Raw genomic sequence first — 19,955 nt, forward strand, 5'->3', positions numbered from 1 at the left:
AAAGTATCTGGGTGGAAATATTTCACCATGACAATGATCCACACACTGACAATGCAATAAAAGCATACCTGAATAGTAGAAACACAATGGAACAATAGTGATCATGGATTGGCCTCCCCAAAGCCCAGGCCTCAACAGTACTGATAGAGAGGGAAACAAAAGGCAAAACATCCAAAGAAGAGCTTTGAATGTCCTTCGAGAAGCCTGGAGAACTACTCCTGAAGAGAGTTCAGCCTGTATGATTCTAACAAGATTAAAAGTCAATATTTAGTTTGACTGCCATTATTGTTTAAACAAACTCTTTTTGCCTTTTATGTTGTGTTTCCATGCATGTTTGCCCACATTTCTCTGCAGCTATTTCCCATGCTCTTAACAAAATATAGAGAAATGACGGGTGGCTTAATAATTTTGCACAGCACTGTACGTCTTTGTAAATTTGGCTTATGTAGAGCCAACATAAGAACATGGTCCTATTTGCATTTTGAATTAAACTGCATTTAAGTGAATTAGCTTTGCAGATAATTTGCCAGAAACCCAAGAAGTGGACACATTTTATTTCCTCTCCATTTACTGTTAATTTATTGATAGAAACACAAATAACCATTACTCATGTAAATGATGTAAATACTGAAAAATTCAGATGCCCCTGTAGTTTTTATCTCCCACTAGATAAATAAAGTTCTCAACACTTAAAAAGGACTTTATCCCTAATTCTTGCAGAGATCTCAGCAAACCCAAATCCACCAAATCTGTCCCAGCGTAACTGAAGAAACCTAATTTTAAAATGATTGAGAGAGAGGGGAAGGGGATGTCATCTCCCCACCCTCACAGCAGCACTACTAGTTTCAGCACCATGGACAGCTCAGGCACAGAGCCATTCCCTGGACAGCATCACCAAAGTTTCTCCTCCAACCAAAAAAGCCTCCAACTCCTCTCCACCACTTCTGATCCTTACCTCCGATGTCTGGGCGTAGAGTCTTGTCGTACTCCTTGAGCAAATTGTTCAGAATGAGCGTTGCGTCCTCCTGGTGCGACCTGGGCACCAGCATTTGATTGACAGTGGTGTCCTGATGATCCTCATCGTCGTCGCCATATTCCCGTAAATCAGAGCTGTTTGTGTGTGTGAGAAAGAGAAGGGGTGGAGGAGGGGGCGAGGAGAAAAGGAGAGGAGGGGAACGAGAGGTCTTAATCATGTTTAAAACAGAAACACATTGTCATGAAAAAAGAGGAAAAAAAAGAACATGTTTGATTCATGGTGACTTGGAGCCTGCTGTAAATGACAGTGAGACCCCCAGACTGTGGGTTTGGGCGCAGCAGTAAATGGTGCTGTCATTTATCCCCCCCCCCCCCCTTTTCTTTCTGTTGGAGTGCGTGTGTGTGAGGGAACCCCTTAGGAAAAAAAGAAAAGAAAAAAGAACCATGCATTACCACACAGGCTCTTTCACACATGTATGGGATTTCATTCACAGCAGTCGAACTTTTGAAGCTTTAACGCTGCTCTCAGCTGTTGATCGTAGAGAGGGAGAGAGAGAGAGAAAAGGTGCAAATGACACTCACCGAGCACCTCCAGCGAACAAAAGTGTGAGGAGGGTGACCACAAACTTGATTGTCATTTTCCCACGCGCGGATCACCTCTGATCGCAGGAACCGGTGGACTGCTGCTGCTGCTGCCGCTGCTGCTGCTGCGTTGCTGCCGCGATCAAGTGCCAGCGCAGTGAAAAGGTGTGGAACCATCAATCCCAGCTCTCAACTTCCTCATCCGCCCACGCACTTTTTTCTCCTGCGCGTCATGTGCACCGAACAGCCACCACCACCTCCAACACCACCACCAACAACAACAGCACCAGCACTACCACAGCAGCGGATCGCGAGCTCTCTCCCGCCCCCGACCTCCCTCCACCACACTTCCTCCTGGTCCTCTTCGCTCCTTCGTGGGGAGGGTTTCCTCCGGGAAAGGCACCCGACGATAAATCAGTGAGATCCAGCCCAACACAAGCGGTGGTAGCCGAAACAAGAGGAGGATGGTGTGTGCGTGTGTGTGTGGGAGGGGAAGGGAGGCGGGGGTAAGGGGCGGATGGGGTGTGTGTGTGTGGGGGGGGGGGGGGGGGGGGGGGGGTGCTGGGAGTCTAGTTGACGGGATCCAGCGACGGTGCCTCCCTCCACCTTCTCCCTGTGTGGGCACCAGAGTGGCAGGGTGGCGCTTTCTGCTGCTGGTGGAGGTGGTGAACCTTAGGAGATGAGCATCTTGCGTGACTCATACACTACCTGGATCACAACTGCACACGGAAACACCCCCCTCTTTTGTTGCTCTGACTCTGGCATGATGATGATGATGGTGATTATTATTATCATTATTACCATCAGATGTTTTTATTATCATTATTATCAATATTATCTTGTTTTAGTTAATTAGTCTTAAAAGAAGAACCGGAACTTCTCAAAACTCAGTTACTTCCTTTCATTCAAAGAAAAAGTCTCAGAAATAAGCATCAATTCATAAGTAAACAGCATAATATGTAGTTTGACTCAGTGCGAACTGATATCTGCAGTTTGCCTGATGATGATGATCGCCCTTGGAAGTCATGTTCAGACTTTACACGTCCGTTTACGTGCCACAGAGTCACCGCGAGCTCTCCTCCTCACAGTATTTTTTTCTGAATAGGCCCACAGCTCAGCAGGGCAGCCCTGCGTTCAGCTTACAAACCTGCCAGACTTTTTTCCTTTCTGAACTAGTGAGTGCCACTCGAGAGGCTTCGCTGCCCCCTGGCGGCGACAAAGAGAAAGTCTTTCCCGCAGTGTTGCAGCCGAAAAGAAATAACCTGCTGACCAAGCGTGGACCAGCAGGAGTGATTCATTAATAATTCTCATGAAATGAATTAAGAAGCATGTACATGTAGTTATTTTTGCCTATCCACACTAGTGACAGTATTAGGAGACCTGCAGGAATAATTGATTGATAATGATGACATAATTAATTGAAAATCGTGTTGCCATAGTTATTTTACCAACTCACAGAAGTAACAGTGTTGTCAGCAAAACACACTTTAAGAATAAAAAAAATAAATGTGCAAGTTCTGTCCTCTTTGTTACTTTGTGTGATAAGACTGTTTGCCCAATCTTAATTTGAAAAGTGAATGGACTGACATGGTTTCTCCTTTTATGAGTGATGAAATTACATGATGTTCTTGTCATAGCTTTGCAATCGTTTAGATATTCAGAAGAATTAGCAGCTTGTGATTATCTTTGTGGATAAAAGTATGATGTGTACAGTGAAAGTCCTAGGTTTTGTTCATCAAATATTAAATTGATTCAGTGTAAATGACCATTTATAAGGAACTGAATCATTCCTTAAGTAGTAAAGTGTGTGGTGAGTGCATTTTGTCAGTAGGCTCACTCCTCTACGTTCTAGCAGGCTCACAAAACAGTTATCCATTATAATCAGTGATGAGCAGATTTGTCGACATCTATGTGTGACAAAGGTCATGTAATGTGTTTGCTAATATTGCAAGGCATGCTTTCAAATGTAACTTTGCAATGTGTGTATATTTGAAAAGTGTGCATTTTATCCCAAACCAGGACCTTTTTGTTTGTACACATACCAAAAGGACTTTTAGTTCCAACACTCAAAATATTTTATGCCCAATATGCTGACTTATTTAACTACATGTACATGTATATTTTCGATGTAATTTTGAAATATCAGAAGAATATAAAATTCAGTGGAATCTGGTCAAATGAAATGTACTTGATCAGTTTATACAGAGCACAATCTTTTTTCTGGTGTAAACATAAAAAGGTTGTTTTTTTAAATGATGTAAGTTTTGTCCAAAAGGCAAATTTGCTTGACAGTTCCTCGTTATTACTTAAATTTAGACGGGCAAAACAGTCTCCACCTTGTAGGTGGATGACACCACCTGTTGTTGATATGTGCAGGACTGATAACAAGTGATAAAAGCTATTGCCTAGGCTGATAACTGTCTGTTGCAAAAGACCGACTGATCATTAGGAAAACCATTTCCCAAAGATTTTATCTCAGATGAAATATGTCATCATTACACACAGCAATCCATTTGGCTTACTGTGTGTAAGGCTGTATGGGAAAACAATGACGTGCGCCCTAATAAATGAAGGTTATTCAGTGCATGAAACTGAAAAGCTGAGGGGTTAACATAAAGGTGTGTACTGCTCCGCTAATAGAGCAGTACAAGCTGACTTTTGCTTAGCAGGTCCCATTTAATTAAGCTATAAAGAGTTTATTTGTCAAACTAAAACCTCTGACAGCTTCATTAACTGGGAAAATATAAACACATGTCATCATCTACCATATCATTATGAAAACAATACCACAGCATATCATATGCCACTGAAACACAGTGACAATGGGCCTCTGTATGCCCTCTTAGATACTAGGCAGATCAAACTAAAAAAAAATGGAAAAGAAAAAGTTTTCTGATGAATTTCACATTATATCAAATTAAAGCAAATTTGCATTACTTGTAAAAATAATGTTTCTAAGTGACCCAAATTGCATTAAGTAGTTCATCAAAGCATTTAATATCAATAGACAATCAAACATGATTCAGACATACCAGTGTCAGATTTCCTTTTATATGTGCAGCTTTAATCAGGATTCAACAAAGCAACATTTGAGCTACAGTAGTGTTTGCAATGTACTATATAGCATCTTTGCTAATCCTTTTTATTTGATCATTATCAGTATAATACACAAAACAAATACAGTACATAAAACAAAGAATGAGTGACACAAATACGTTTTTAAGCCCAGCTACAATGGCTTTGCTGCATTTTTGCAAAATTAAGCCAAAGTCTGTTTGATGGGTTCTTCGTAAATATTCTTGTAAAAAGTTCTTGAAAAAAAAAAAACATGAGCAACTTTATGCATTTTATTGGTCACCTTTAGCCTTACTTGAACAGGCAACTGTTGCTATCGTAGCTCCGCAAGTGTCCTTTAAACCAGCTGCTGGATGTGCAATAAATTCCCCAGCCAAGAGTTCAAAGCGTCAGTCAGCTTCACTGCCCATGAGCTAGCTTGGGATAAAGGGCATATAATCAACCCTAAGTTTGTTCCTAACATGCATCAGCCACAGCTGTCCAGACAACACACTGAGAAAAACAAGTGTTTGTCATGAGGGCTGGGCCAGTCAGGGCTTAAATTGGACAGAAGCCCTTTGCTGTAAGGGGCTTCCCTGAATGGGTGAAAGCAACTTAAGCAGAACTAAATCCCTTATTCTAACAGATGTATGGCAGATGAGTCTGTCACAGTGGCTGAAGGAAGGCGGGTGGGGTTGTTTCTTGGCCAGAAAGAGAGATAGTTAAATGGATGGGTGCATTGGTTTACGCCAAGAAAGATGTGCACAGACATGAGGAAGTCTACCAGGTTTCAGCACTATGGGGATCCTCTGACCTGACAGCTCACGTGAATGAGCTGATATACGTGAGTTACTTGTCTTCTTTCAGCCCCTAGCATATTAACATAATATTAGCTTTGCCGAATTTTTGGAAATGACAGAATTACAATGTGGGTAGTATTAAATATATGATGTCCTATAGTTAATATGATTGAGTTTTCTACAGCAGAAAAAATAAAATCCTATATTTGTCTGTTTGCCAAATATTGTCAACGTTCTATATGTAGCTAATATGTAGCTATCAAGTACAGTATGCTAACACCGACAGAGCTAAAAGGTTGATGCTAATAAGTGTAATATTAATAGGCAGATAAATCATGTTAGTTGTATTAATTTAGCTGGCTAGCATTAAAAACCTATTATGATATTAGCATTGTTTTATTCAGATGATTAATAATATGGTATAATATGCTTATACATAGATTTATTAATTCATTCTTCAATTCATTAATTTTTCAGAAGGTCACTGTTTGCTATTTGCCTATCACTGTTTTACATGCAGTAAAATGCTAATGCCAGCATGCTACTAATAGTAATTGATAAAAAGATGACAAATATTATCAAACATAACACATAAATGCTGAGTATAACAAAGGCCACTTTACATATATGTTATTTTAGCTTGTTATCAGTCAGAAATATTTATTAAATTACTGAGAACATCAGAGGATTTATAATGTATTGAATTTAAGTGTTCATCCATCTGTCTGCCTACTATTATTCTACATGCAGCTAAATGCTAATATCCACATGCTAACAACGATGACGCCAATATGCTGGCATTTAGCAGCGGGTACAGATATTTATAATCTGGTATAACATCATGTAAGCTGTATTTGTTTAGCCTGTTAACAGTCAAAATAATTTCTTTTTGAAAATTTTTGAACTTTCATGTTATTTTTAGTTTATAGACTGGAGGATTATTTTTATTTTTTCCATATATTACCCACCAGCCACAGTAATTTTGATCTGATGACAGCACTAGAAAAAGTCAGAGGATCACCAAAGTTATTGTAAATTTTCCATGAATATTACCATATTAGCCAAATTTATGGACAAGCTAATAGTTGTAGAGATACACTATTTGCACAAACGTACTGGGCTACCTACAGGAGCTGCGCTGCATGGAAACCTATTGCACGAAGCTCCTGCTATACAGTTTTTTGTGCTGATGGTAATGTTGGAGGAGGTTCGGAACTCTGCACTTCAGCAGAGTGTTGATTACACTTATGCACTATATGCCCCAGCTCTTGACAACCTCACTCTCTAACTTTACGTGGCCTGCCAGTTGGTGTCTCAGTTGCTGTGGTCCCTAAAAACTTCCACTTTTGCAAAAATGCCACTTACAGCTTACTGAGGAATTTCTGAAAGGTACAAAAAATTAGATGAAGGGACTTGCTGCAATGTCTCATTCTATTACAGTAGCACTCTTAAATTAGTGATCTCTTTAGAAAGACCCATTCTTTCTCAAATAAAAGCACAAAAGAGTACAGGCCTAGATTCTTTAGATTTTACACAGCTGAAGCAATGGGACTGAAAATACAAGCATTCAAAGAATAACAGGTGAGACCCAGTACCTTTGTCCATACAGTGAACTTCTGTCAGACTGAAGCTGCTGTCCACAGAAAAAATAATGAAGGCTATATGTGTTTGTCAGGGACATTATCAGTGACTTTTTACAGTAATAGTTCCTTTGGTTATATGTTAGAAAACAAGGCTTAAATAAAGCTCAATAAAAACAACTGTTTAGTTTAAAAAACACACTTGTTGAAGAACTCAACTACTGCAGACCTAATCAGAAATACACAGACAGAAAGTGTGTACTGTTACTTGATAATGTGTCAGATACAAACAGGAAGTCGAGGAACAGACAGATTACAGATTGGTGGGGGGGAGATGTCTCGTCTGTATCCTGTACTTGGCTGCCATTGCACTGAAACTGAAACATTGTCTGATCTGACAGAAAGCTGGATCTTAGATTTCCATAAATGACAGCTTCAACATCAGTTAAACAGCACGAAAATACCACAGCATATCCTGGCACACAAAGTCAAAATAAAATCACTTAAGTCCACCTTAAGTACACAATGCAAAGCAGATAGCAGCTTATGTCACCCTTATTTACATGGTTTCTTACCAAGCCAGTGTATAAATATCTGCTTAGCGGCCTAAAGTTTTTGAGGACAATGTTCCCAGCAGCAGGTGAGAGAGGTTGGTGTTCAAAATCCATATGATAGATATGAAGAACTGATATTTCTGTTGGGAGCATGGGGTCCTCTTATTCCTGAGTTTGTCTCACCACAAACCAACACATGCTGTGCAACAGGTAGGCTTGAGCTGTAATGACAAAATGTGTGCTCGTCACTTTAATTAAGTCACTGTAGATATAAAATACAAATCAGTCCAAAGATCACGTTTGATCAGCTCTTCTACAAGCCACAAGAACGAAACAAACTCACACATGTACACAGAAGAAAAAAGATATTGAAGACAATAACATCATTAACATCAACATTGGGCTTTTTTTTTCTACTAAGGGCTTCAGAACACAAATGTGACAATCTGTCTTTTTGTTTACGTTGAAAACGAAAAAGGCTATTTACATGATTCTCTCATGACACTCGGCCTTATTTCCCCAAATTCTTTGCAGCTTAAAGGCCTCGTCGAACCAAGCTTTCAAAACAGAGAAACATTCTGAGAAAAAAAACCAATGCAGTCCAGTGACATTGGATTAGCTCGCGGAGGTGAAGTAAATTAATGCAAATCAGGGTGCAATTTTGATAAACTTGAGCCCATCGATTGAACCCAATAATTCTGAGAGGACAGAGCTCTGCTGTGTTGCTCACTTTTGTGGACCGTTATGAGTCAGTTCATGGTACAATCAATCTTTGGTCACCTGTTAGCTGCTGAGCTGTTGAATTTCTGTCTCCTGTTGCTGATATATGCGTGAGGTTTTCTTTCTAGTATAGCTCTGCTGGAATCCAGAAACATGACACAATAATCATCTTTTTTCCCCCCAGCACTTCACTTTCACAAACACACTGTAGACTGGAGTTAACATTTTCCAACAGCCTCAGAAGATGTTTAAATGACCCAGAATACTTTGACTTTGTGCAAAGCATGAACTGAGCTCTCAAGTGTTGCTATTAAGAGGCATGAGTGAGAAAATTATTGATTCACTTTTTGTATGTGAAAAAGAATAGCTCAGTGGGAGTGGAAGGTTCTGCAGGTAATCTACTAAAAAGGTCAATGATTAGTCTTGCGTCAGAAACTGTCGTCTTAAAGGCTGACGCAGCCCAAGACTGCTTTATTACTTTACTACAACCAGCTCTGCCTTATAAATCTAAAATATTTGTTTAACAGCCCATGTGCAGGATGTGTCGCACAACACAAAACATTATTAACTGTCAAATCCCAACCGACTTGCAAACCCAGGACGGTACTGTGACCGTGCAATGTGTTGTTTTGCATAAGGGTCTGCAGGTATTTATTAAAGTCAAAAGAAAGAATCTGACTCACAGCCACCTGCACAATCCTGATATTTAGGAACACCTCCAACACCTTCGTCACAGTTAAAGTGACATTTTGACAAACATTACAGTTTTTCTTAAAATACTTTTGGGACAGAACTTAAAAAGTAGACAAAATGTATGAAGTTGATTTGTGATGTTACAGAGCTCAATGTGTATTTTTTGAGTTTGTTTATTTTTTGAGCTCTCTGCTATTTTCACTATGACCCGCTGCCTATTTGATGAAACACGATGAAAAAACCTACAAACAGCTCTGCACACTGCAAAAAAACTAACCTTGCTACCAGCTATACAGCCATGGCTTGTATACATCTTGTAATTCTCTCCTTGCCCCCGATGCTCTGCGGCATGTTCTGCTTTGTTATATCAAAATACACTAAATATGTGGGGCTTGGCTCGAACTGTTCAGCGTGAGCAGCTGACAGGGCAGATCCAAAGATTTGTCACAGCCATATACCCGAACCAATTACATGCTCATTCTGATAACGTCTCCCCTTGGCATTCCACATAAATTAATGCTCCTTGCGACAACTATCGCATCCAGGTGCAATATAAGGCATGCTCTTTTCGGTGTTAAATAACGGCACAGTGTGGAGCAAATTACCTGTCGCAAGCCTTAGAAAACCACATTCATATGATTACGTTACATACTTTCCTCCCCACATTTGGAAATGGAACACTTACAAATACATAGCAGCTGTGTCAGTGCCTTACAAAATTGTCACAGTACTCATTTAGTAAATTTCACCAGCAGTTTTTTAAAAAACCAAAACAGGGTTATGAACTGTACATGAGTCTGGTTTTCTCTGTGGACACATTAGCAGGGTGCGTGTCTGGACATCTCTGAACGACAGTCCCAAAACTGTCCACATCGCTGTCCTGATTTGTATGTGACTTGCTCTCCATTTGGTATCTCAACTGTGCATATTGGTTTCCCAACTGAGTGACCCAGGCTCAAAATTCTGTTAAATCACATATATCCAATCCTTAATTTGTGCTAACACATCTGCCACAGCCGTCCAGTCACCCTCGTGTAAGTAGGCCAGAAAAAAACCCCACTTTTTTCAAACATTCTTGCTGGCCCTAAATGATGACTTTTTAATTCAAAACTTCTTTTCCTCTCACATTTTACTTTGAGACTCTTACTGCCAGTGCTTTTGGGAAACCAGGCCTGCAGCAACAGTTCTTGAATCTTCAAGTAAAGATGTACAACAAGAGACACAAGCACCCTCTGCGTTAGGCAGAGGAAAAGAATTGGCAAGATTTTTTTTTTTTTTTTTTAAAAGGAGACATAAAACGACATTATTAATGCACTTGCAGCATCAATCTCGAGAGATGCGTCTTTCTCATAGCGCGGAATTAGGTACATTTTAAAATCATGTTTTAAAATTCAAATGCGAGTTAGATTGCAGAGTTTATGAGCCCAGTGCAGTAAGAACATGAAGCATTAAATTACTTTGTTAAATTCTACAGGTAGTAGTGACCAAGTGTGCTCCCATAGTTTAAGCAATGACTGACATATACATGGTCGGTGTTCAAGACAAAGAGGAGTCCATGTTCCCTTTTTGGGGGTGAGAATCATGCAAACTGCAGCAGAACAGATGAGAAAGAAGCAAAGCACCCTCTCTCCTGTTAATGCAGTCTTAAAATGCAGTTTTTTAGGCCATGAAAAATAGGAAAGGGAATCGTGAAGCCTTGCATCCATTCAAAGTGCTTGATCTAAATAGGTGAGTATAGTTTTTGTTCTTTGTTTTCACATTTGTTTAGTCTGGAGGGAGAGATGTAGCAATGGCTGCTTTCATTATGGATCACCCCTCTTCTATTAGGCTCAACCTTCCCTTCTCCCTGACACAAACTGCCCCCCCCCCCTCCCCCCCCACGCCCCTGAAAAAAAGGAACAATAAGAAGAGCGATTACGTTGAGATGACAACTCCTTTCGACAACGGTTCTCTGTTGAGGTACGTGGCCCAGTAGACGAGGTTGAAGGTTCCGAAGAGGACAGGGAACACTATCCGCGACATCTTGTCGATCTTGCTGACACTGTTGTAGGTCTTCTTGGGGTCCATCGTCTTGGTCTCAGCAGAACGCAGGTGTACCGACGTCGTGTTGGAGATGGTGGAGATGGACGTGTCCTTGGTGAGGTTGGGGGTGTAGTTGACACCTGCCGAGCACACGTTGTTGGGCTTCTTGGACAGAACCATCGGGTCTCGTTTCTATGGCAGGACAGAGCACGTTGAGTAGAATGTTAGTTACAAGCCTCATTTTGCTCTACTGTTACAGTTTTTTTTTCTGGCTTGAGAAGAATCTGTGTTTTTCGTTCTGTCTGGAGTGATTAGTGACCTTACTGAGGTGAAATATTTCTGGCAGAACATTCTGGTAAAATGTGGGCTGCTGAGTTATTGAATTTCAATCAGTTAGCAGCATGATTTCCACTGGTGTTCTGTCAGTTTGAGTTTTATTTATGATGACTGCACTGTGCATATATGTTTTAGTGCAGCTGTTAACAGATGCCTGGCGGTTGTCCTAGACATCACTGGGATTACTAAACCAAGCAGAATTTATAGTAATCCATGCTGTGAAGTGACTTTCAATATCCTGATGACTCACAGTGCATTTATGTACTTAACTGTTTTTTTCAACACTTATACTGAAGTTCACTTGCTTCAGTGCCACGTAAATGTAACACTGCTCTAATATCTGTTTGCTAACTGTGTAGCTAAAGGCAGAAAATGATTAGTTTGGCATGAAGGCCTTGACACACCGGATGTGATTTTGCTGGACAAAACTGCGGCATTTATTTTTTTGAACCAAGCTTGCTTTTTCTGATCCAAAAGCAGAAATCTGACCAATCAGATTATGTTTGGCACACCAGTACGGTACATACAATCAGCTCTCTGTAATTATTTCTTTGCCTCCTCAGATGTGGTCTCAACTCTGCCAACAACAGCTCAAACTACTCCGCTGTCATCCCGAGATATGTATGAAAGTGGTCGTCATACAGCTTCAACTCCTGGATCAAACCATGAAATTCTTCCTGGTGTTGCCTGATGAGAATTAGAGGAACCCAGAATCTCAGTTTCTTCCTTTTCTTGTTCAGAAACATCAGGAACAGCTTATCATTGCTTTATAATGATTTAATTTTTTTCACAGTGCATGTGAAATGTGATCTGCCTGTTTATACAATACACAACGAGTTTGGATCCGAAGAACTGGGAATTTCACTTTGGTGTTTTTGCAGTGTGTTCGGTGTGTAATGACCTTAAGACTGTTTAAAACCCTATAGTACCACAGAGTAAGTAGTACTGTTTCTCAGATAAGCCTAGAGGCCTAGAGTAGAGTCACTGAATTTCTTCTGGATTTTTTTTATGGTATGATCTGACAAATAATCAAATAAATAACTGTGCTTCAGTTTTTTTGTCAGTGAAATTGTGTGGGCTCAAATTGTGGTCATAAATATTTTGTACTTGTAAATCAGTTTTGTACTTGTAAATTAGGATTCGTATGTGTAAAAAGAATGTGTGTGTGTGTGTGTGTGTGTGTGTGTGTGTGTGTGTGTGTGTGTGTGTGTGTGTGTGAAACAGATTTGTATGTGTAAAAAGAATTTGTGTGTGTGTGGACTTAGCCAAAAAATACGTGTGAAACTCTGCACTCAAGTTTTAAGTACAAGTACGATTCGATAGAAGCTAGGTCCCCTAACTTTCAGTAGCTGTTGAAAGGATAAAGTTTTGGTATATCAGTGGTTAGAAATACTTTAGGATTCGTTTAACACAAAGTCGGGGCTGACCCGGGATCATGGCTGTGAGTCACAGTGCGCAGCATAAAGGTACTTTCACATCGGACGCAGCATGTGCTGCTAATGCTAACTGCTAACTAAAAGCCAAGGATCCAGAATTTGTTGCGCTGGCTGCTGAGCTCTGTGGGTTTTTGCAGCAGCTCTACCTGTGCTAGATGCACCTGCTCCTTGTTGTTTCTATCTCTGACTTTATGTCCTCTATAAGAGTTTCTGTTTTTTTTGCTGGTTCTTCAAATATTCAATAAAAAGATGTGTGCTCATTCATAATGAAGAAAGCTTTGTAACTATCCCCACTAGTGAAGACTGTCATTTCCACAATAAGGTTAGATAACCATTTGCACCAGTCAGATAACAAAACATAACACAACAATATTGTTATTTCACATAATCAATCATTTGCAACACTTCCTTTGTTTCTTGTGGAATATGATACAAACCGGATTCCAAAAAAGTTGGGACACTAAACAAATTGTGAATAAAAACTGAATGCAACGATGTGGAGATGGCAAATGTCAATATTTTATTCAGAATAGAACATAAATCACAGAACAAAAGTTGAAACTGAGAAAATTTATCATTTTAAGGTTAAAATATGTTGATTCAAAATGTCATGGTGTCAACAAATCCCAAAAAAGTTGGGACAAGGCCATTTTCACCACTGTGTGGCATCTCCCCTTCTTCTTACAACACTCAACAGATGTCTGGGGACTGAGGAGACCAGTTTCTCAAGTTTAGAAATAGGAATGCTCTCCCATTCTTGTCTAATACAGGCCTCTAACTGTTCAATCGTCTTGGGCCTTCTTTGTCGCACCTTCCTCTTTATGATGCGCCAAATGTTCTCTATAGGTGAAAGATCTGGACTGCAGACTGGCCATTTCAGTACCCGGATCCTTCTCCTACGCAGCCATGATGTTGTGATTGATGCAGAATGTAGTCTGGCATTATCTTGTTGAAAAATGCAGGGTCTCCCTGAAAGAGATGACGTCTGGATGGGAGCATATGTTGTTCTAGAACTTGAATATATTTTTCTGCATTGACGGTGCCTTTCCAGACATGCAAGCTGCCCATGCCACACGCACTCATGCAACCCCATACCATCAGAGATGCAGGCTTCTGAACTGAGCGTTGATAACAACTTGGGTTGTCCTAGACCTCTTTGGTCCGGATGACATGGCATCCCACATTTCCAAAAAGAACTTCGAATCGTGACTCGTCTGACAACAGAACAGTCTTCCATTTGCCACACTCCATTTTAAATTATCCCTGGCCCAGTGAAAACGCCTGAGCTTGTGGATCTTGCTTAGATATGGCTTCTTCTTTGCACTGTAGAGTTTCAGCTGGAAATGGCGGATGGCACGGTGGATTGTGTTCACTGACAATGGTTTCTGGAAGTATTCCTGAGCCCATTCTGTGATTTCCTTTACAGTAGCATTCCTGTTTGTGGTGCAGTGTCGTTTAAGGGCCCGGAGATCACGGGCATCCAGTATGGGTTTATGCCCTTGACCCTTACGCACAGAGATTGTTCCAGATTCTCTGAATCTTTGGATGATGTTATGCACAGTTGATGATGATAACTCCAAAGTCTTTGCAATTTTTTGGTGGGTAACACCTTTCTGATATTGCTCCACTATCTTTCTGCGCAACATTGTGGGAATTGGTGATCCTCTACCCATCTTGGCTTCTGAGAGACACTGCCACTCTGAGAAGCTCTTTTTATGCCCAATCATGTTGCCAATTAACCTAATTAGTGTTAATTGGTCTTCCAGCTCTTCGTTATGCTCAAATTTACTTTTTCCAGCCTCTTATTGCTAGTTGTCCCAACTTTTTTGGGATTTGTTGACACCATGTAATTTTGAATCAACATATTTTTCCTTTGAAATGATACATTTTCTCGGATTAAACTTTTGATCTGTCATCTACGTTCTATTCTGAATAAAATATTGACATTTGCCATCTCCACATCATTGCATTCAATTTTTATTCACAATTTGTTTAGTGTCCCAACTTTTTTGCAATCTGGTTTGTAATAACTTAGCTGATGTCTCAAATACACTGCCGCACTTGTAGGCCCTGCAACCAACTGCTAATATTTCATAACCACAGGTCATAGCCAAGTTTGCGATTTTGGTATTTCTGGATGATCTGAGGATAAACTCTTAAATGTGTATCAAAGTACCCACAAATTGTACCTTAGGGTGTTGTGCTTCCATAGCCTTCTTGCCATCCCAAGCCCAGCTCCTCTTGGTGAAGTAGTTCACTGTTGCGAACTCAATGAGGGCAGAAAAGACAAAAGCATAGCAGACGGCAATGAACCAGTCCATGGCTGTAGCATAGGCCACTTTGGGGAGCGAGTTCCTCGCACTGATGCTAAGGGTGGTCATGGTCAGCACAGTGGTCACCCCTGGGTGCAAACAAAGTTAGACATGACGATTTTAAATTTAGTTTTTATGAGCCAGCTGGAAACAAATGACAGACTGGCCTCACTCAGTGAAGGTGGGCACTTTAATAACTCCTAACTGTCAGCTTGTGCAGTGCTGCTGCTCAGTGAGCGACTGTTATTATTCTCCCTGGTATGAATGCGCATGATGGAAATATTACCCAGTTAAATAAGAAGTTTTTTTACTTTTTTTTTTTTAAGGATTAGTACGTAAGCAGCTTCACTCACCAAAAACAGTTCTGGCAGGAACTGACTCTCTGTTCAGCCAAAATGACACCTGGGACAGGATTACAGTCATGAAACATGGCATATACGTCTGGATGACAAAATATCCAATCTTCCTCTTCAGGAAGAAATGGGCCATCATCACTGTATACTGTCCTGAGGGGAAAGAAGCAAATAAAAAGGATATAAGGTTAGATAAGGACAACAAACAACAGCGTCCTAATAACAGAAATATCTACTTAAAGATGCACTTTGAGAATAGAGGAATTATTAATGTGCGACTTGACCTCCTTACTGAACAAAAGATGTTTAGTCTACCGCATTGGGCATGTCTTTATTTTAGAACAAACTACCAGCTGTGTGATCAAAAAAACAAGTAAACTGGCTGCAATGGTGCTTAGTCACTGGATAAAAGGAATGAAAAGTGTCATTTGAGAAGCTCCCCTTCTTTCCACTATTCTACCATTAGACTAATGAAATAATCAGAGGTGTTGGAGACTGGTGAAAATGTGTAAAGAGAACATTTCAGTTAAACATAACAGCAAAATGAACCTGACTTCAGGTCTGTTATTAAAAGGAAAAATTAGCGTAAGTGGTGTTAATTACTGTGAGAACACGAGAATAGATTATTATGCAGTTAATGTCTGGGTTCAACAATGGGCCATGACAGTGGGAGGTAAAAAGTGTGTTGAGAGGTGGGAAGTGGGAGGACAGAATACTCTGCTAAACAACAGAAGATTGCATTTGAGGGTTTTAAATAAAAATCTCCATTGCCAGCAGCAGTTTGTGACTGCAGGTGCTGGTAAACTATGAAAAACCTAATGACTGTATTCCATACACTGGGGCACACGTACACAAGCCGCTCTCTCTCTCCCTCACAAACACACACACACACACACACACGCACGCACGCACGCACGCACGCACGCACGCACGCGCACACACACACACACACACACACACACAAACAGAGTAATACATGAGGCTTTCTCCAGGCACAATCGGATTTTTGAACCTCCCTAATCCCTGGTTACAATCTGCATCCTGCCATCAGTGAGCGCAAAGAGAGGGAGTTAAAAAGCAGGGGGGGGGGGGGGGGGTTGAGGGGGGTGCTGAGGCTTCCTGTCTTGGGATCCATTGCTGAGCTCCAAACCCCGCCCCTTTCCACCCTGCCAATCCAGGCTCTAACACACGTAGACACAGTCAAACACACATGAAGGATGATCTCTAGCTGTTGACACACACCTCAGCGCACGCTCTAAGCCACGGAGACGGACACTCATTGCTTCTAATCACTGGTGGGATGGAGGGGGGATAGCCGTGTAGATATATCTGCATACCTCTTTTTTTCTTTTTATGTTGTTTTTCTTTCTTTTTATTTTTCTGGTACCTCCAACGCTCTTCATGGAACTGACTGGCTTGGGGAGGACAGAAAAAGCAATTCAGAAAGCGCGCTGAACTCATCAGCTGACATCAGCTTAAAACCGGGGGAAATTTCTCTATTTTGCAGCTGCCCTGTGTTGAGGACGAACGGCCACTACGCACACTTATCAACGTCACTGTCACTGCCATGCCTCGATCTGGAGTTCCCCAGCATGCTTAGTTCTCTCTTCTACCTAATCGCTCGGGCCTTCTGATGCCTTCATGACTCCAGGCCACCTGGTTCACAACTACCCAGTCCACTTCTACACCTGCTGGAATCATCCAGACACATCCCTTGCAAAGGGTTACCTTTGCACTTGATGCATGGATCCTGAAAGGACCGGGGGCAAAGGAAAGAGGAAGACCATGCTCCTCTGGTGGATTTTACTTTTCTCCCAAGGATCTGTATTTCACAGTGTTTGTGGGGAACTCCCTTTTGTGTCAAGCAACAATGCAGCCATGCTGGTAAACTGGTGAGTTGGAGGGAAACTGTTTTGCCCTGTTTTGCCAAAGCTGTGTGCACAGCATTTAAAATGATTTATTATTCTCTGGAAAATGTCCTTCTAGATCATTTAACTTCTTAACACCCGGTAAGTCAGTGTCAATGCATCAAGTGTCAGGGTTAGACATAATGGGAGGGGTAGTGGTAGTGTTTTTATAGTACCTTAAAAGAAAAGTATTAAGATACAAACTAAAAAAAACTGTTCATTAGATATTTGCTAGACATTAAGGCTAACACCAAGCCCATTCCTAACCCTAAATGGGTTACTGGTGACCAGATGGGTCTTCAGAGGTTCACAGGATATGGCGTTTTGTCCCAACACTGACGTCGCAAAGGTTCCTGACAAGCCCTGAGGTCCCTGCAAACTGTAGACGTAACTGTTGCTAGAGTAAGCCTTATCTGCTTTTAGAGTCAGGGAGTTATTTAAGGAAAGTATCTGAGACGGAAGAAGCCGTGACCCTAAAGATGTCAGGTCTTTAAAGAAAAACTCCCTCACTTATCTCCACTTTCACATCCTCAAGGGGGAGTGCCTCAGATTAGTGTTGTAATTAAAGTCAAACACCATCCAGCATCTGACACACAAAGCGTCATGAATACTGTTCATTAGCTACTTTTAGCTAGTCCCGTATTCACAAGGGGTCACAACATGTAGCGCCACACACTTGCTTTCGCAGATCTGTACACCAGATATCCTTCCTGACACAACCGAGAGACGTGTTTCCTCTCAGACTCAAACCAGGAATATCTGGCTTGCTAGGCAAATGTATAAGCCACTGTATTATGGAGCCACTCATTATCAATGTTCATTGTCAAGAAATAGCTAATATTACTAAATGTAACTGCTTAGCAACCACCAGGTGGTCCCATCTGGAGTTATGGTTAGAGATCAAATTTGTTAAAGTTTTTTCTTGTCTGGAAAGGCCCAGTTGAAAAGCTTTTCACTGAAAAACTGTAATGCCAAAGTGTATTCTTCTCTGAAAGTGTGTCCTTTTGCTTGTGGCTAAAAAAAACCCCAAACCGTAACCCTAGGTGGACATGGCAAACGAGGTTAATCTTAAATCTCAAACTGTATCCCTGCATACAGTTAGACATAAAGGTTTTGACAGATGCAATGTTACAGGTTAGGACTGCATCTATAAAATTATTTGTTAACAAGACTGAAATGTTTTCCTCCACTATTACTCTACATACTAACATGTTGGACTAAAGCCATTCAGTTGAGGCGATCAGATTTCCTTGTATTACTGTGGTCTTCAAACTTTTAGGACCATGTAACAGAACAACTGCTATATATATTTAAGAAAAGAAAATTTCAGAAAGTAGAACCTCTAATTCCCATCTGTCACTGCACCCTCGGTAACACCTGTTCACTGCATTCAATATTTCATTTAACACAATAGGGAAAAGTGCAAGATCAAAAACCAGAGCTCAGATCTGGCACATCTTAGAGTGTCATATTTGGTCTGTCAAAGTTATTAGTGAGAGAGTCAAAGATATAAACAGTAAATTAACCTTCTGGGCTGAATGTGACCCCAGAGCTCAAGCTCATCAGCAATCTCCACCACTGATTTGGGCAGTTTCCAGACAGAAGCTTTGAGCTGCATGAATGATTTACCGCCTTTGGTCCTGGAGATAAATGGAATTCTCGGATAATGTTTAGCTTTTTGTGGTAGCAGGCACGACACCAGATGGTGGCTCGATGATTTGGGTAATATCATTAGTACTATCAAATACAACATATGAACATAAATACTGTATCATAGTTATTATACTTAGAGTATATATTGTTTATATCTGATCAGCCATATGAGAAGGAATCGGTTGGATTAATTTATCTCCAAAGGGTTGGATGATGCGACATTCTTACAACTTCATTTGACAAGAAATTTAGATACTGTGCTATTTTGGTTTGCTCTGACTTTTTGCACACCCATGTGCACAGCCACATGGTCTACATCCAGCCTCAGCCCTCTATATGTTAAGTTGGGGGCTGGGTGGCTATATTTTAGAACAATTTTTGTGCAAGTACAAGTGATTTGTTTATATTTGTTCAAAAACTCAAATCACTTACACCTGCTTTAGGGTTTTCTGGGTGGTGTTAGTGGCAGAAATATGCAACTAAGCAAACAAAAAATGATCCAAATGGAGATGCTTTAAACAAATTTTAATAGTTTGAAGTAGACCATTTACTAATTTTTGAAAATCACATAATTTAGCATGTGGCTAAACCTACACTAAACTCTAAGTCAAAAACAGGTTGCTAGCGACCTGGTGGATATTAACAGGTTAAGCACATAACTCAGTAATTGGCCCTAAATGTAAACACAGGTTTGTAAAGATCAGTGAAACAGCTTCCATGTACAGTGGATGAATTTCTCACCATTTTTTTCCTTTTACTGTAACTACATTACTGTGTCTTTAAACCAGGTTTCTAGAATCAACTACACCGTAAAAAAAAAAAAATCCTAAAAAAAACAGTAATATTCTGGCAGCTGGGGCGCCAAAATAATAACAGAAAATAACAGAAAATAACTTTCTCATGAAAATACAGTTATTTTCAGTAATGACAATACAGTTTGTTGCCCTAATTTTACATGGGATTTTGCCTTTTTCAAGT

At 40.6% G+C, this 19,955-nt stretch overlaps 3 protein-coding genes across 5 annotated transcripts in view; 1 reads left to right on the forward strand and 2 right to left on the reverse strand.

The window, feature by feature from the left end:
• Nucleotides 1-1,980, reverse strand: part of LOC147302344 (gamma-aminobutyric acid receptor subunit gamma-3-like) — a 179,048-nt gene extending 177,068 nt beyond the window's left edge. The window contains exons 1-2 of the mRNA XM_086282567.1: nt 1,558-1,980; nt 956-1,110 (exon numbers count right to left, since the gene is read on the reverse strand). Of these exons, the coding sequence (XP_086138693.1) occupies nt 956-1,110; nt 1,558-1,613 (211 nt within the window). The 5' untranslated portion in view covers nt 1,614-1,980. The remainder of the gene's footprint in view (nt 1-955; nt 1,111-1,557) is intronic.
• A 2,619-nt stretch (nt 1,981-4,599) lies between these two features.
• LOC147302346 (gamma-aminobutyric acid receptor subunit alpha-5-like) overlaps nt 4,600-19,955 on the reverse strand; it is a 46,091-nt gene continuing 30,735 nt past the window's right edge. Inside the window, exons 8-11 of one of the 2 annotated variants that reach the window (XM_086283492.1) lie at nt 15,418-15,570; nt 14,942-15,153; nt 10,877-11,172; nt 4,600-7,766 (exon numbers count right to left, since the gene is read on the reverse strand). In XM_086283492.1, the coding sequence (XP_086139618.1) occupies nt 7,649-7,766; nt 10,877-11,172; nt 14,942-15,153; nt 15,418-15,570 (779 nt within the window). In that variant the 3' untranslated portion in view covers nt 4,600-7,648. Of the gene's footprint in view, nt 7,767-10,857; nt 11,173-14,941; nt 15,154-15,417; nt 15,571-19,955 lie in introns of those variants that run through there. The other variant, XM_086283493.1, reaches the window with a different exon arrangement.
• Nucleotides 16,646-19,955, forward strand: part of LOC147302347 (gamma-aminobutyric acid receptor subunit beta-3-like) — an 87,649-nt gene continuing 84,339 nt past the window's right edge. For both annotated transcript variants that reach the window (XM_086283488.1, XM_086283489.1), the window contains exon 1: nt 16,646-17,309. In XM_086283488.1, the coding sequence (XP_086139614.1) occupies nt 17,161-17,309 (149 nt within the window). In that variant the 5' untranslated portion in view covers nt 16,646-17,160. The remainder of the gene's footprint in view (nt 17,310-19,955) is intronic.

This window comes from Aulonocara sp. 'chitande type north' Nkhata Bay, linkage group LG23 (assembly GCF_057382095.1).
Source record: "Aulonocara sp. 'chitande type north' Nkhata Bay isolate Kocher_YH1m ecotype deep benthic linkage group LG23, A_spYH_male_GT1.1, whole genome shotgun sequence".
NCBI lineage: Eukaryota > Metazoa > Chordata > Actinopteri > Cichliformes > Cichlidae > Aulonocara > Aulonocara sp. 'chitande type north' Nkhata Bay.